The sequence below is a fragment of the Pagrus major genome, chromosome 21 (assembly GCF_040436345.1).
Source record: "Pagrus major chromosome 21, Pma_NU_1.0".
NCBI lineage: Eukaryota > Metazoa > Chordata > Actinopteri > Spariformes > Sparidae > Pagrus > Pagrus major.
In genome coordinates, this window is record NC_133235.1 from 32,529,723 (window position 1) to 32,542,778 (window position 13,056).

The 13,056-nt window shown below is 42.7% G+C and overlaps 1 protein-coding gene across 3 annotated transcripts in view; it reads right to left on the reverse strand.

Annotated features, from left to right (window-relative positions):
* dnaaf11 (dynein axonemal assembly factor 11) overlaps positions 1-12,717 on the reverse strand; it is a 32,944-nt gene extending 20,227 nt beyond the window's left edge. For 2 of the 3 annotated variants that reach the window (XM_073491582.1, XM_073491581.1), the window contains exons 1-7: positions 12,705-12,717; positions 12,512-12,596; positions 11,470-11,637; positions 11,157-11,234; positions 10,048-10,220; positions 9,529-9,749; positions 8,930-9,103 (exon numbers count right to left, since the gene is read on the reverse strand). In XM_073491582.1, coding sequence (XP_073347683.1) covers positions 8,930-9,103; positions 9,529-9,749; positions 10,048-10,220; positions 11,157-11,234; positions 11,470-11,637; positions 12,512-12,596; positions 12,705-12,707 — 902 coding nt within the window. In that variant the 5' untranslated portion in view covers positions 12,708-12,717. Of the gene's footprint in view, positions 1-8,929; positions 9,104-9,528; positions 9,750-10,047; positions 10,221-11,156; positions 11,235-11,469; positions 11,638-12,511; positions 12,642-12,704 lie in introns of those variants that run through there. The other variant, XM_073491583.1, reaches the window with a different exon arrangement.
* Positions 12,718-13,056: the final 339 nt, after the last annotated feature.

Sequence of the window (13,056 nt, forward strand, 5' to 3'; positions counted from 1 at the left end):
AGCGTTTCCCCTGCCTTCCTCTCCATCCTAAGCCACATACCGTTGACACGTCAAGGTCACAGTGGGGCTCTCTGCGCTATAAAATCCTCTTCTGTAACTTTTTTTTCAAAGGGGGTGTGACAGGGCGTCTATCAAACTGCTGAGTCATGGAGACATCAGTGGTGACAGCTCCACCTCTGGTTTCTATGGAGTCCAGAGCTGAGGACGATGTGTTTCGACAGCTTTCAGTTAGCCAGTCTCAGAACTACGATCACTGAATCACCAACTCAGGTCACAGACTATACCTTCTGAAAAGTCTCAGTCTGGTGGTGTATTATGGTGATAGACACCGATCAGCCACAACATTAAAACCACTGACAGGTGAAGTGAACAACATTGATCATCTCATTTCAAACAAATGTTCTGCTGGGAAGCCTTTCAGTCATGACACGAGCCAACAAAAACACGAGCTGCGTCTCAGTTCAGGGGCTGCATCCTTCGAGGAATACAGTCTATGAAGGCGGAAATGAGCATGAGTTTCCTTTATGCGTCACCAGCTCCCCACGACCCAACCAAGCCCAGGAAGGGCGCCAGGCTCTGAAGCCAGTTTTCGTAGAGGCCAAACCGTGTAACTACATCGTCACGTGATGCACTGGGGCCCAAAAAGACTTTTTGGATAAAGTGGATAAAGTGTTTTGAGCGTCACAACCCCCATTCAAGTTAGCCGGGCGCTAAACCGAAAGTTAGCCGGCTCGGTCAGCAGAGGTCTCCAGTGCACACGCTCTATGGGTCTACCGGTGCAGACCAAGTGACCAAGTACAGCCCTTCATGGCAACAGCTCTCCCTGATGGCAGTGACCCCCCAAGCAGGACAATGCACCCCACAGAAACTGCTCAAGAAAAGCCTGAGAAACATGACAAAGAGGTCAAGGCATCTACCTGACCTCCCCAGATCCCAAACCAATCAAGAAATAGTGGGACATCCCAGAACAAGTCCAATCCATGGAGGCCCCGCTGTGGGCCGACCTAGCTGTCACCCCTCGAGACAGGGACACAAGACCTCAGAGTGTTTGCAGCAAATCCTGTGGGTTGAACAAATGGACTGGGAAGGTCTGGACCAGCCTCGCAGTGGGCAGTAGGGTCCAGAACTTCCCTCCCAAAACTAAGACCAACTACATAAACTAAACTAACAAACAAAGCCGTGAAAACAGGACTACCAGGCCTCCCTCCTCAGAACGAAAGGAAAACGTCATCAGAGGAAAAAGACAGAAACACTGGCTCAGGACTGTTCGAATCACCTTCCTGTAATCATTTCAACTCAAACTGACATCATCCAGCAAGGTGCTGTGGTGGCCAATCAAACAGAAGCTAAATTGTTGCCACCACGATTACTTTTTTCTTTCAGTTTGTTAATTTGTCAACAGAGAGTTTAGATTATCTATAATCCAAGGAAATATTCCTGTTTTGATAACCGGTGTCACTCTATAAATATCTTAATTAAAACATCCAACAGCACACCACGTTATCTCATAGAACACACTTTATGCAAATCTCCACCCGTCCATCTCGTCCATGCACGTCAAACTAACTGCACCCATTCATCAGCCTGTCAGTTTCATTCGACCTTAAAGCTCCACTGTGCTTTTAGGTTCAGTTCTACAGACTGCAGGCTCGTCTGGTGTTATCCTTCCTCTCAGAGGAACAGAGCAGCCATTAAACACAGAAGCGTCTCCTGGCTGACCTTATCGCAGGATCCACCTCAGGAGCAGGAAATTCATCTTTCTTGACAATCCAGTGACGGCACGACTGCATGCATCAAGTCAGCGCGCTCTGACAGCCACGCACAGGGAGACGATAAAAACGGCAACACCGTATCACCCTGATTTTCTGCTTGGACAGCATGCAGGCCTGGGATGTTTTTATGATATGGATTAGGAAGCAGACTGTCACCAGTTGGCTCCTGAGCCATCACACTGGTTTTCTTCAAATAGAGCTTACCCAGGGGTATTACCTGACTTCTTATCGATAGAAAGTGGTTTACTGTGCTCCTCTGAATGAATAAACCATCACAAAAACAGGTTTATTCTGTCCACATTTACTATAGTAGCTGTATTTTCAGGTTCACAAACGCTCTACTACATTTGTGTCATATGGTAAATGAAGTGTTACAAACGACACATCCCTTTTAGGAGTGCAGGAAAAGACATCCAGAAGCAGAAGAGACGAGGGCTGACGAAACTAATCTGACACAAATAATACAAGCCAGAAAACAAACGTGGAAACATTCTTCAGGTTAATGTGAAAAGGCTCCTGTGGGCAGGAGATTAAGCGGCGGTGAGAGCACTAACGCAGCAGGATACTTCTACAGTATTCATCGTACGCAGCTCAGCTATCTGTGATCCTGTGGCTCGAGGTGTGTCACCGCAGTGAGTCACGGAGCAGCGGGGTGAGGGGAGGGTGACCAGCAGACGTGTGACTTCAGTCACTGTCCTCGTCTCAAGCAAGTCCGAAGACACTCAAGTCAAGTCACAGGTTGTGTCAAGTCACATCAAGTAGAGCCCGTAGTTAAGGAGAAGTTCAATCAATGAGGAAAATCCAGTCATCATCTCCTCCCCCCATGCTGATGGAAAATTAGGTGAAGTTTCATAATATTTGTAAACGTAATAAAACTTGGCACAAAATGGCTCCATACCGCTCGTGTGTTTCGGAGAATTCTCCAACGCTGTTTTGCTGTGAAGCTCCAGAAATATTTTGTGGACGACAAAACTTCACCTGACTTTCCATCAGCATGGAGGTAAATTATAAGTTCAGTCAAGTCACTTTTTTCTCCACCAAGATACTGCAGTACCCAGCAGTATAGACGAGGTATTACAACCTGTCAAAGAATCATATAATGGCCAATTTAACAGACCTGGTCAAAAAGTATGACAATGAATTTAATTTATATTATAACTGTTGATATTTGACTAAATAAATATAACCAAACAAATAACTTCATTAAATCATATTTCTGAATTTCTTCTCAATCATAAAAATACTAAAACAGTGAAATACTGACAACCAGACTAAACTGCAAACAGGAAATGAACACGAACAAGTAAATGAGTCTTCATGTCTCAAGTCAAGTATCAAGTCATTTATTTTCTACAACTCAAGTCACAAGTCCACCTCTCAGGTGAAGAAATATACAAAAGCTTTAAAAGAAAAAGCATCTCTCCTAATGTTAGCTAGCGTTAGCAGCAATGGGTATTAACAAACTGGCACTTTGGAGGGGGCGGATGATTCAGACAACATCAGTGTTGTGACGTGAATGCAATGAAAGGGGGGAGATGGAAGACACATTAAGTGGCTGAATGTCATCAATAACACCTTTAAAAGGAAAATCACATCCCGGAGGCGTACAGGTCTGAAGGGATGGCAGGAATCAGCCAATCTCTGCAGAGCGAACGACACGCTGCAGTCTGCCCTTCACAGCAGGCAGCTTGGGAAAAAGCAGGTTCTGCAGCATCAAGGTCGTGCTGCCTTTAATGCATCTTCTCTTTTCATTTTTGCAAAGCACAATTTTTTTTTCTCACATTTTTATGCACAAATTTAAAGTGTGCATAAAAACAGGTGAATTAACAGAGCTGTTCATATGTTTCTTCTCTCCTGAAGCAGACCGAGCTTCAGAAGAGGTGGACAGTCTGTCCAGTAACCAGAGGGCTGTTGTGTTAATAATCAGAGCCAGCAGGAGGGTTTATCCCCCTGTGAACTGGAGGCTGAGTGTCGGTACACACAGAACCTGCTTCCTCTGTCAGAGTGCCCTTGGACAAAGTTGAACCCTGGACCGACCCTGAAGTCTCAGAGGAGCTGGGTGAGTGAAGGAGGCTTCGTTTATTTATTATTCTGGAGATATATTACATGTCAGGTTTATTTGTTTGGTCTTTAATCACAGTTACCGTCCTGTCTTCACCACACCAACGACAAACTGAAATTCACTGGCAACAACTGCAGACTGAAAGCGACAAGATGTTGGAGATGAAAAGGAAGGAAACCGCCGCAGAGAGGGATCCCCCTTCAAGGATACTCCAGTCAGGCTGAGAGAGATTCAGATCTCAAACAAACTGAATGTGTGTTCAACCTGTTTTTGAGTATTCGAAGCAGACAACTGGTCAGAGAAGAAGACCTGCTGATCGCTGCTAACGAGACAAAAGCTCCACAGAGACGACCTGGAGTAACTTTGATTCCTGCAGCAGCTTTAGTAGAAATCAAGTTCACACATCTGTTTGGTTGTGAGAGCTGGATGTCAGTAGGGTTACAATCATGAACTCATCAACTAGACACAATGGTTAGTGGGAAAATCCAACAGCCCATCACTTTTTAATGCAAACTTTAAATTTAAAATATGTAATTGAGGTGGAGATCTGATTGTTAAAGTACCTTTATTCTACAGATTTAAGAAGCGGCCAGTCTGCAGCCTCATCAGCCATTTTTAAGCATTTTCTGCCATTTTCCTCTTCATCTTTTTTAATATGTTGAGGCAGATTTTGATCTTTATGAAGAAACTTGAGACTTGCTAACTTTAAGATTATCTGAGCAGTGTCGTATACCAATAAAAATGGTAAAAAGTACATTTTTGATGCCTGGAAATGTGAAATCTGAGTGATCAGTTCAAACCGGTTGACTCGATTAAACGCACAGTGTTTCATTTCTGCTGCTGAAGACATAAGTTGCGTGGAATCATGGGAGTTTTTGTCTCTTTAAGAACCACCAAGAAATGTTCATGGACGAGGTAATGTGTAAAAGTTGTATTCACATTATCTGTAGTCTCGTTGTCCGATTTCTCTGGTTTGAACAATTGTTGGAAACATTCGGGATAATGGAGGCACACAGCAAACACAGATCTAGCTGTGTCAAGACATCTCAAAGCAGAATTCTTACATATTATCTTTAAAGTCACATCCGCAGTGAGCACAGAGGTTTGTGTTGTGGTCACGAATCAGCTGTCACTGACGGCTTACTCATAACACAGAATCAGCGTGTTGATGGCTCCTCATCGGTCCACTGGCTGCTCTCACTGAGCGAAACCTTCCAGCTGCCATCTGATATGACTGCACTGACAGAGGAAGGCAGAAGGTGTGTGTGAGTGTCAGAGAGGGAAAGGAAGCAGAGTGAGGAGAGGATGTGCAACACGCACACCCAATTAACACCCCGGCAACAGGGTCACCTTAAGGGTGAGCACTAATTAGCGGCATGGCGGGAAAATTAATTAGATTTTAACAAATAATCTGCCAAGTCAGAACCAACCCGTCTGAATCATGCTATAGTTTGATTGGCCGACAAACACGCCTGACTTACATGAGATTGGTTCAGCAGGCCACCGGCAGCGACCTAATGTTTACAGACGCTACATTTTTTTGGCCTTTAGGGGGCAGAAGAACGTCACCATGAGCTCAAAGACAGACGGCCGTGAGATATTATCACTTCCTGTCATTGTTATGGCTAACATGTTCGCAGATATTTACCGCCACATCCGGCAGACACACAGGAACGTCACCATCCCATGTTTGTGTCCACGCAGCCCAACAACACCCTGCTAACTTCTGGCTTTTGACTTAAATAGAAACTGCATTCACTGTGTCACGTGTGTTCATCAGCTCCAGCTCCAGAGGATGTGATGGAAACACGCTATTTTTTTCTGAACAAGCCTGTGGACGATTTGTGGAAGTTGAATGAACTGACCTCAGCGAAAACAGCACAACACACACTCGACCTCTGTGAACACGTCTCCTCCTGTTATTTGCATCTAAAATGAGTGTAAAGGAATTTAGACAGACGCATAAAGCAAAGCATTCAGTTCACACGCTAAACCCTCTGTCCTGTCAGCTCACACAGGACGTCTGTGTTTTAACTCACTGACGAGTGCAGAAACATAAATAAAATGTACAGCTTCACATCTTTGTGAGTCAGTCGCGTCAGTGATGATGTTCCCTGTCTTCATCTGCCAACCTTGTTTAACAAGAATTCACAGTCCATGACAACAAGCCGTCCAGTCGCACGCTGCAGCAGTCCTCCACAACGTAAACAACATGTGTGTCAGCAACATTTTTGCCCTGAAACACTTTTGTTGAAAACGCTTTATGTCTCTTTCATGAGCGTCATGTATGAGTGTGTGTGGCAGGCGGACACAGTTTCACCTTCACAGTGTCAGAGGTGGAGAAAGTCCACACATGCGTTTCTCCAGTAGAACTACAGACACTTGTGTTCTGGTCAAAGCTGACTGAAGCTCACGTCATATTAATATAATTCAAAGACTATTAAAGTTAAAGGTAGAATCAGTAGGATTTGTCCCAGCTGTTCCTGAACGCACCACAAAGATAGTTGATTGTTGAGTCTCGTTCCCAGGACGTCAAATAGCCACATTTTGGGTTGGTAAAGCGTCCCGAGCAGCAACAAAGTGAGAAACTAAGAAAATCTCTGCAGATACGAGACACTAGCCGTGTTTCCATAAAGAATTTTGAAGAATATCGCATTAGAGATTTAATGACAATGGAAAAATTCTGATAGAAAAACTTCCTCTCATTCGCAAAAAAGCGAACATTCAGCTCACATGACTGATCAGCTGTTTCTGCTGTCTGTGGAAACATGTCTGTAAGCAGTCCGACTGATGGCCGCCGTCTCTGGACAGCACGCAACATGGCCGATGCTAGTTTTTTGGTTTTTTTTTTGTGAACTCAAAAGTTCGCTATAAATTCGCTTGACATTTTATGGAAACTAACACGCCTTTTCTCCACATTCCAGTCTTTTTTGTCTTCTTACGTCTTTGTTTCATCTCGCCACTACCGCCCTGTCGTGTGTGATAGACGTGCGTTTGAGTTGAAAATCTAATAAAATCATGATGATTTGATATTTTGGAGGGTCTGTACCAAACAAACATGTTTACTTACATCTGGAGAACAAGACTTACAGGTCAGAGTGTCTCTGCAGCTCTACAGTACTTTATTATAATGCTGTTTATCAAAAAAAGTGCAAATTCTGTGATTTGGAAATGGCATTTATTTTGATGATTCTTTGATAAACTGTGCAGCACGAGTCAAACTCCTCCTCCAGTCTGACACAGCAGTCCCTGACAGTCAGCTCACCTGAACACACCATCAGTTCATCATTCAGGCTTACTGGCATCTCCCAGCTGATTCATTAGTCACAAACAAAACGTCAGAAGAAAATCCTCTAGGACCGTCTGGACCTGCCGTTCTGTACGGTTTGTTCTGCTGCAGTGACGACCCTGAAAACTTCTCATTAACCCGACAGATGAACCTGGACTGAGGCACCTGTGAACGTAGCCTCATCTGTCCTGATAATTGTCGTGTCAAAACCTGATATTTATGTCTGATTGTTGCTGCTGAACTAATGTTTCCGTCCATCCTGTACTGAAAACAAATCACCTCCACCTCATGTGGTCAATAAAGAGACTGACTGATTGATCTGCTCCCCTGGTGATTGGCTGAGAAAGCAGCCCTTGTTGACCAGATGACCTGTAGCCTCAGCACATTTCAGCGTCGATATTCATGAAAAATGGTTTAAAGCAAATTGAGGTACTGAGGTATATAACCTTATATGGCCAAAAGTATGTGGACACCCTGCACTTTTGCTCTGGGTCTGTTTCTCCTGGTTGTGAGCCTCTTTTTTTTTTACAATGTAGACAAATCTGAATGAGACAGGACACAATGATATTTGTTCTTCAAACTTTGCGTCAACAGTTTGTCTCTTTTCTGTTTCAACATGACGAAGCGCCCGTGCACAAAGCAGCCCGCCAAGCCGCCAGAATATCATGCTGCCATTTTACTTTTCTGCAAAACCAGATACACTAAAATAAATATGCGGCTCATACGTATCATATCAGCATTTCTACAACATGTGTCATATCACGTTCACATTACATGTATATGAGCTGTCTCGTGGCGTGAGGTGGAGGGGATGGTGGCGGAGTTACAGCTGATGAATGCCAAGCCACAGACCACTGTTCAAGACTGTGTTTCGACATTTGCAAGTTTGATGTGGAAGTCTGCACAGACCTCAACCCAGTCCAGCAGCTTGGAACATCAACTGTGAGCCGGACCTGATCACCAACATCAGGGTTGGACCTCACTGATGCTCAAGTGTCTGAATGAAGTATTGCTACCTGTCTAATAATGCTAATAATGGGCAGCAGTGGTGGAAAGAGTTCTGAAAATCTGTATGAGTACAGCTACATTACTGAAAAATTAATCAATTACAAAAAATCATCAGTCAGAATGCCTTTAATCTATCCGTGATGCAACATCTGTTGTACACCAGTGGACTGTGTGGGTGTCCACATACTTTTGGCCATGAGGTGTATGTGTCAGCAGATAATGATCAGCTCAAACTGAGCCGGTCCACTCATCCTGAAGACTGATGTTATAGCGACACCCAGTGGCCAAACTAGTGCAGTACACTTCATATATATTACACAGCAGTCAAAGAGTCAAAACTACAAAACTCCACTTAAATCTTTTGAATAACATTTTAAACACTGTTCCTGTAAATGAGTTTGTGTATCCAATGATCAGTTATCAGCCTCCTGGAGTCTTAATAATCGGTACTGGCCCTGAAAAGAACCATATGACGTGATGATTTGCAAGACGGCAAAAGTGAACAAACATCTTGGCTGAACGTAACAAGATGTACAGACGTTTTTACGGCACTTTAATCCTTGGAAACATATCTAAACCCTTCGTTCACTCGCCTTATACCAATAATGTCGTCTACAAATACACAGTGACGTCAGACTGATGCTCCCTCGTGACGTCAGGGTAGATAAATGTGCTAAATTCTGACTTCTGGTGGCAGTGGTTGTCTTTAATCGATGTCTTTTATGTGTCTTTGCTCAGTTAAAGGCACAAGAAAAACATGGTTTTCATCTTAAATGGCTGAAATCTCAGAGCACTTACTTCTCCTTCGCCTTCCTCTTCTCCTCCAGGTGGCGGTGAGCCTCCAGACGAGACTCGGGGGTGAATGAACACGGCGTGTGCCAGAACTCCCTCTCCCGCTGCTCCTCATCCAGGTCAGGCTTCCTCAAGTTCTCCTCCACCTCCTGGTTCTCCTTGTTCTCCTCCAACACTGGACTACAGAGAAAAGAGGTTCACTGTAGTGGAGCAGAGATTATCATGTAACTGTAACTTTTATCAGGTCCGTGCAGTTTCATTCAGTTCAGGGGCAGTTAAACCTTCTGTACTGACTTTCTACTTTAATTCACCACAGTTCAGAGGGAAGAAGTTGAGAAAATGATCGACTGATTAACTGACAATGAAAACAATCGATTGTTTTACAGTTTCACACTGTGATACTGGTATTTCATAGTGTAACTCCAGCACTGAGTTAACAGATTTTAAAAAGAAGGTTTTAAGTCGAGGCAACAGAGGCAGAGATCTCCAGATGTTCAGTCCCTCATCTGTGTCGAGCTCTTAAAACATGGATCCTACATTTCGACTTCATTCTCTCCACAGTGGACTCGAGTAAAGTGACAGGAAGTTGTTGTGTTTGCACTCACGCTGTGTTGTTGTCGTCAGTGCACCGGCGGCCATCGCAGCCTTCACTCCTCTCCTCGCTTCCTTTCTCCTCTCCTGCTGCCTTCCTCTGCGTCTCCTCTTTCTCCCTGGCTCTCCTCTTCAGGTACTCCTTCTCCTGCTCCCAGACTTGCCTCTTTACCTCCTGCAGTCCCTGCGAGGCTCGAATCCTCTCCGACCGGCTGATCTCCGTCCCGTCCAGCCACTGAGGACAGAGGACACGCAGCAGAGACCTGACCTCAAACGACATCTTAGCTTATCAGAACTTTCTAAATATGTTTGGCTTCAAAAAAAAGGGGGATTTGTGATTTTCCCTCATTTAAAGGCAGTGATGGATGTAAACAAGGTTCAAAACTTGAGCTATGAAGCAGAAAGTTGCTGAGAAAAACAACTATAGTGTCTTTGAACAGAAACATCTGTCTGTCAGCTGAAACTCCAGGCAGGAGGTGATGGATGCTCAGCTGTGTCCTGCTCTGAGGTGGAGGAGGGGCAGGTGGAGTTACCTTGAGCTGAGGAAGAGAAGCCACCACAAACTGCCTGTAGCCCTCGAACTCAGTGCAGGGGTTCCCCACCACGAACAGCTCCGCCAGGTGGATGTTGTGTTTCAGGGACTCCACGCTGCTCAGGCGGCCCACGAAGTTCACCGTCAGATCCAACTTCTGGAGGCTCTCGCAGCCTGAAGACAGGAAGTTAACACACAAACACACAAACATCATTTTATCTGACCTCGACTCATTGTGACGCACGCTCATCCCAACCGTTTTGTATCAAACATTTCATTAGTAACGGACAGAAGGTTAATCAGCAATCATTTTAATAATCATTTAAGTCATATTTAAAGTAAAAATGCCAAATATTTTATTCCTCCAGATTCTCAGATGTGACATTAGATTTTCATTTCTGACATGAGAAGATGTCTCCTATAATCAATAATGAAAACAATCATTAGTTGTGAACCTGGTTATATATATATCACTAAAACAATTAGTCATCAACAGAAAATTATGGTCATGATTATTAATTCATTCATTTAATTTATGGATCAAAAATATTAAACATTTGCAGGTTTTACCTTCACAATGTAGTTGGCACGATCGTCATTTTCTCGCTAAACTATAAGTTGAATAATAACAACTTAGTAAATTAAATTGTTAGTTAGAACATTTAGAATGAACACAGTTTCAAAATAACGCAGAATATCTCGCTCTGAAATCTCACTGGAGGTGAGCTGCTGCAGGAAGACAACGGTGGGAAGAGTTAAAGAGGAGTTTCCTCAACAACTCTCAGAACAAAACTTGTGTTTCTGGTTACAAAAAGAATCGTTCTATTATTATTATTGTTTGTTATTATCGTTTCCATAATGTTGTCTGACCCTTAGAATAACAACCTCAACCTGTCAGCGACAAAAACAAGCACTTTTAGTGGATGTAACGTTGACAGAGGAGTTGCCCAGATGGATTACATTGAAGTGATTGCAGTCGTGTCGTGAAGCTGAGGAGATCTACTGGAAGTGTGAATCATTTACAGTGTGAGGAGAGGATCTTTAATAAAAGGAGCAACGTTCATATACAATCATGAGCCTGAATCAACTGTCTGAGTTCTGCATACTGACCTTCAAGGTTTTCAATGACTTCAATGTTGTTCAAGGCCAGATTCAAATACTCCAGCTTCTTCAGGCGACCGAGATTCTCTGGATATTCAACAAATTACAAAACACAAACACTGAACTGGCTTTTAACTATAATATCATCTATAATAAAACTGGTTCAAAGGGTTTTGTTTACACCTGCATGACTTTAAAATAATGTAAGACATCTAAAACTATTCAACTAAATTTAGCACCATTTTAACCCAGATGTCTTCTTCTCTTCTTTAAACTCATAGATCACAAATGTTCAGTGAGAAGCCTCTGGCGGCTGTCTCACCTATCCTGGGGACGAGGTTGTTCTGCAGGTAGAGGATCCTCAGGTCCCTGCACCACCTGTCGATGTGCTCGATCCTCTCGATGTCCTGCTGGTGCAGGGAAACCTCCTCCAGCGAGAAGATCTCACACTCGTTGTGCTCGGCCCGTCGGCGGACCATGTCCTCTGTGACTGGACGGACAGAACACACACGAGGGTCAAACACAGTGAAGGTGGAGTGTGAGGGATGAACCTCTATCACTTGTTATGTTGTGATCTTAATTCTTGAGGCCTCGTGTGCTGCTTGTTTGAAAATAACGAGAAGAAAACTGTGGTGCAGGAAGAACAACACACAAAGCATCAGGGACAGAGGTGTCACTGCGTACTCCCACTGATATTACTGTTACTATTACAGCATTACCACTAATGCAACATGTAGGCTAAAGCAGAATTAATCTTTTTTTTAATTAAAATATTTCATCAGATAAAAAACACTAATTCCAATAATCAGAGAAATAACTGAATACTGGATCTGATAATCTGTCGACCCATACAGTATATACATACATGTATAATTTTAAGTTTACATGTACTTTTGATACTTCAGCACATTAAATATCAGATATGTATTTTTAAGGGTGGCTTTCTCTTTTACCAAAGTAATATTTTAGCACAGTATCTTAACTTTTAATACCTAAAAGTATGACTTTTAGTTCATTTTTACAACTAGCCAAAAGTATGTAAAGTAGGCAAAGTAATGTAAAGTAAGTAAGGTTATAATAATAACGATAATAATAATAATAATAATAATAATAATAATAATAAAATACATAAGTCTTAGCTTAACTGGTAAGCTAACATTAGCCGACTAGCTAGTTAGCAGTAGCGTCAGCCGCCTTCAGGACCGACTCAACCCAACGTCCAAAACTACAAACTACACGAACACTTCACTGGAATATTCAGTAAAACATATAATTCACGAATAACAGATAATACTAACAACAGTAAACATGTAAGGACACATTGTACAGCTTCATGTGGACTCATGTTGAGCTGTTTAACTCACTCAGCACCATCTTCCTCCCTGTTGTCAGCCGTTGCCGTAGAAACCGACCTGGTGCTGCGTTCAAGCGCTGTGGGAAATACTGCAACTACAATTCCCAGGTAAATAAGTTACACAAGAGGGTTGTTTTATATAGATTGATAGTAGTATTTTAAAATAAGTAAGGAAATAAATGAAGAATTAAGTTTTTCCCCACCATAATTGTATTCCTGGCATGTGTGGACACAGCATTCAAACAGGCCCTTAAGTAAGGAAATAAAAATATTCAAAAAATAATATAAAGTAAAAGGTACATTGTGTTAATGTATCATTCTTACAACAGTAGGGTTTCAAAAACGAAATTAGGGTTGAGTCATTTTATGCTACAGTCACAGAAGAAAAGAAAACAATCAAATCAAGATACAGTTCAAACGTTTAGGAGCCTTTTTTTTCTTTGGTGTCTGTTTAAAATGTATCAGTCATGGTCCTGTTTCCCTCCTTAACATTACATAACGGTCTCAAAGTTATAATCACTCTAATCCCTCCATGATCTGTGTAAAAATAATAAT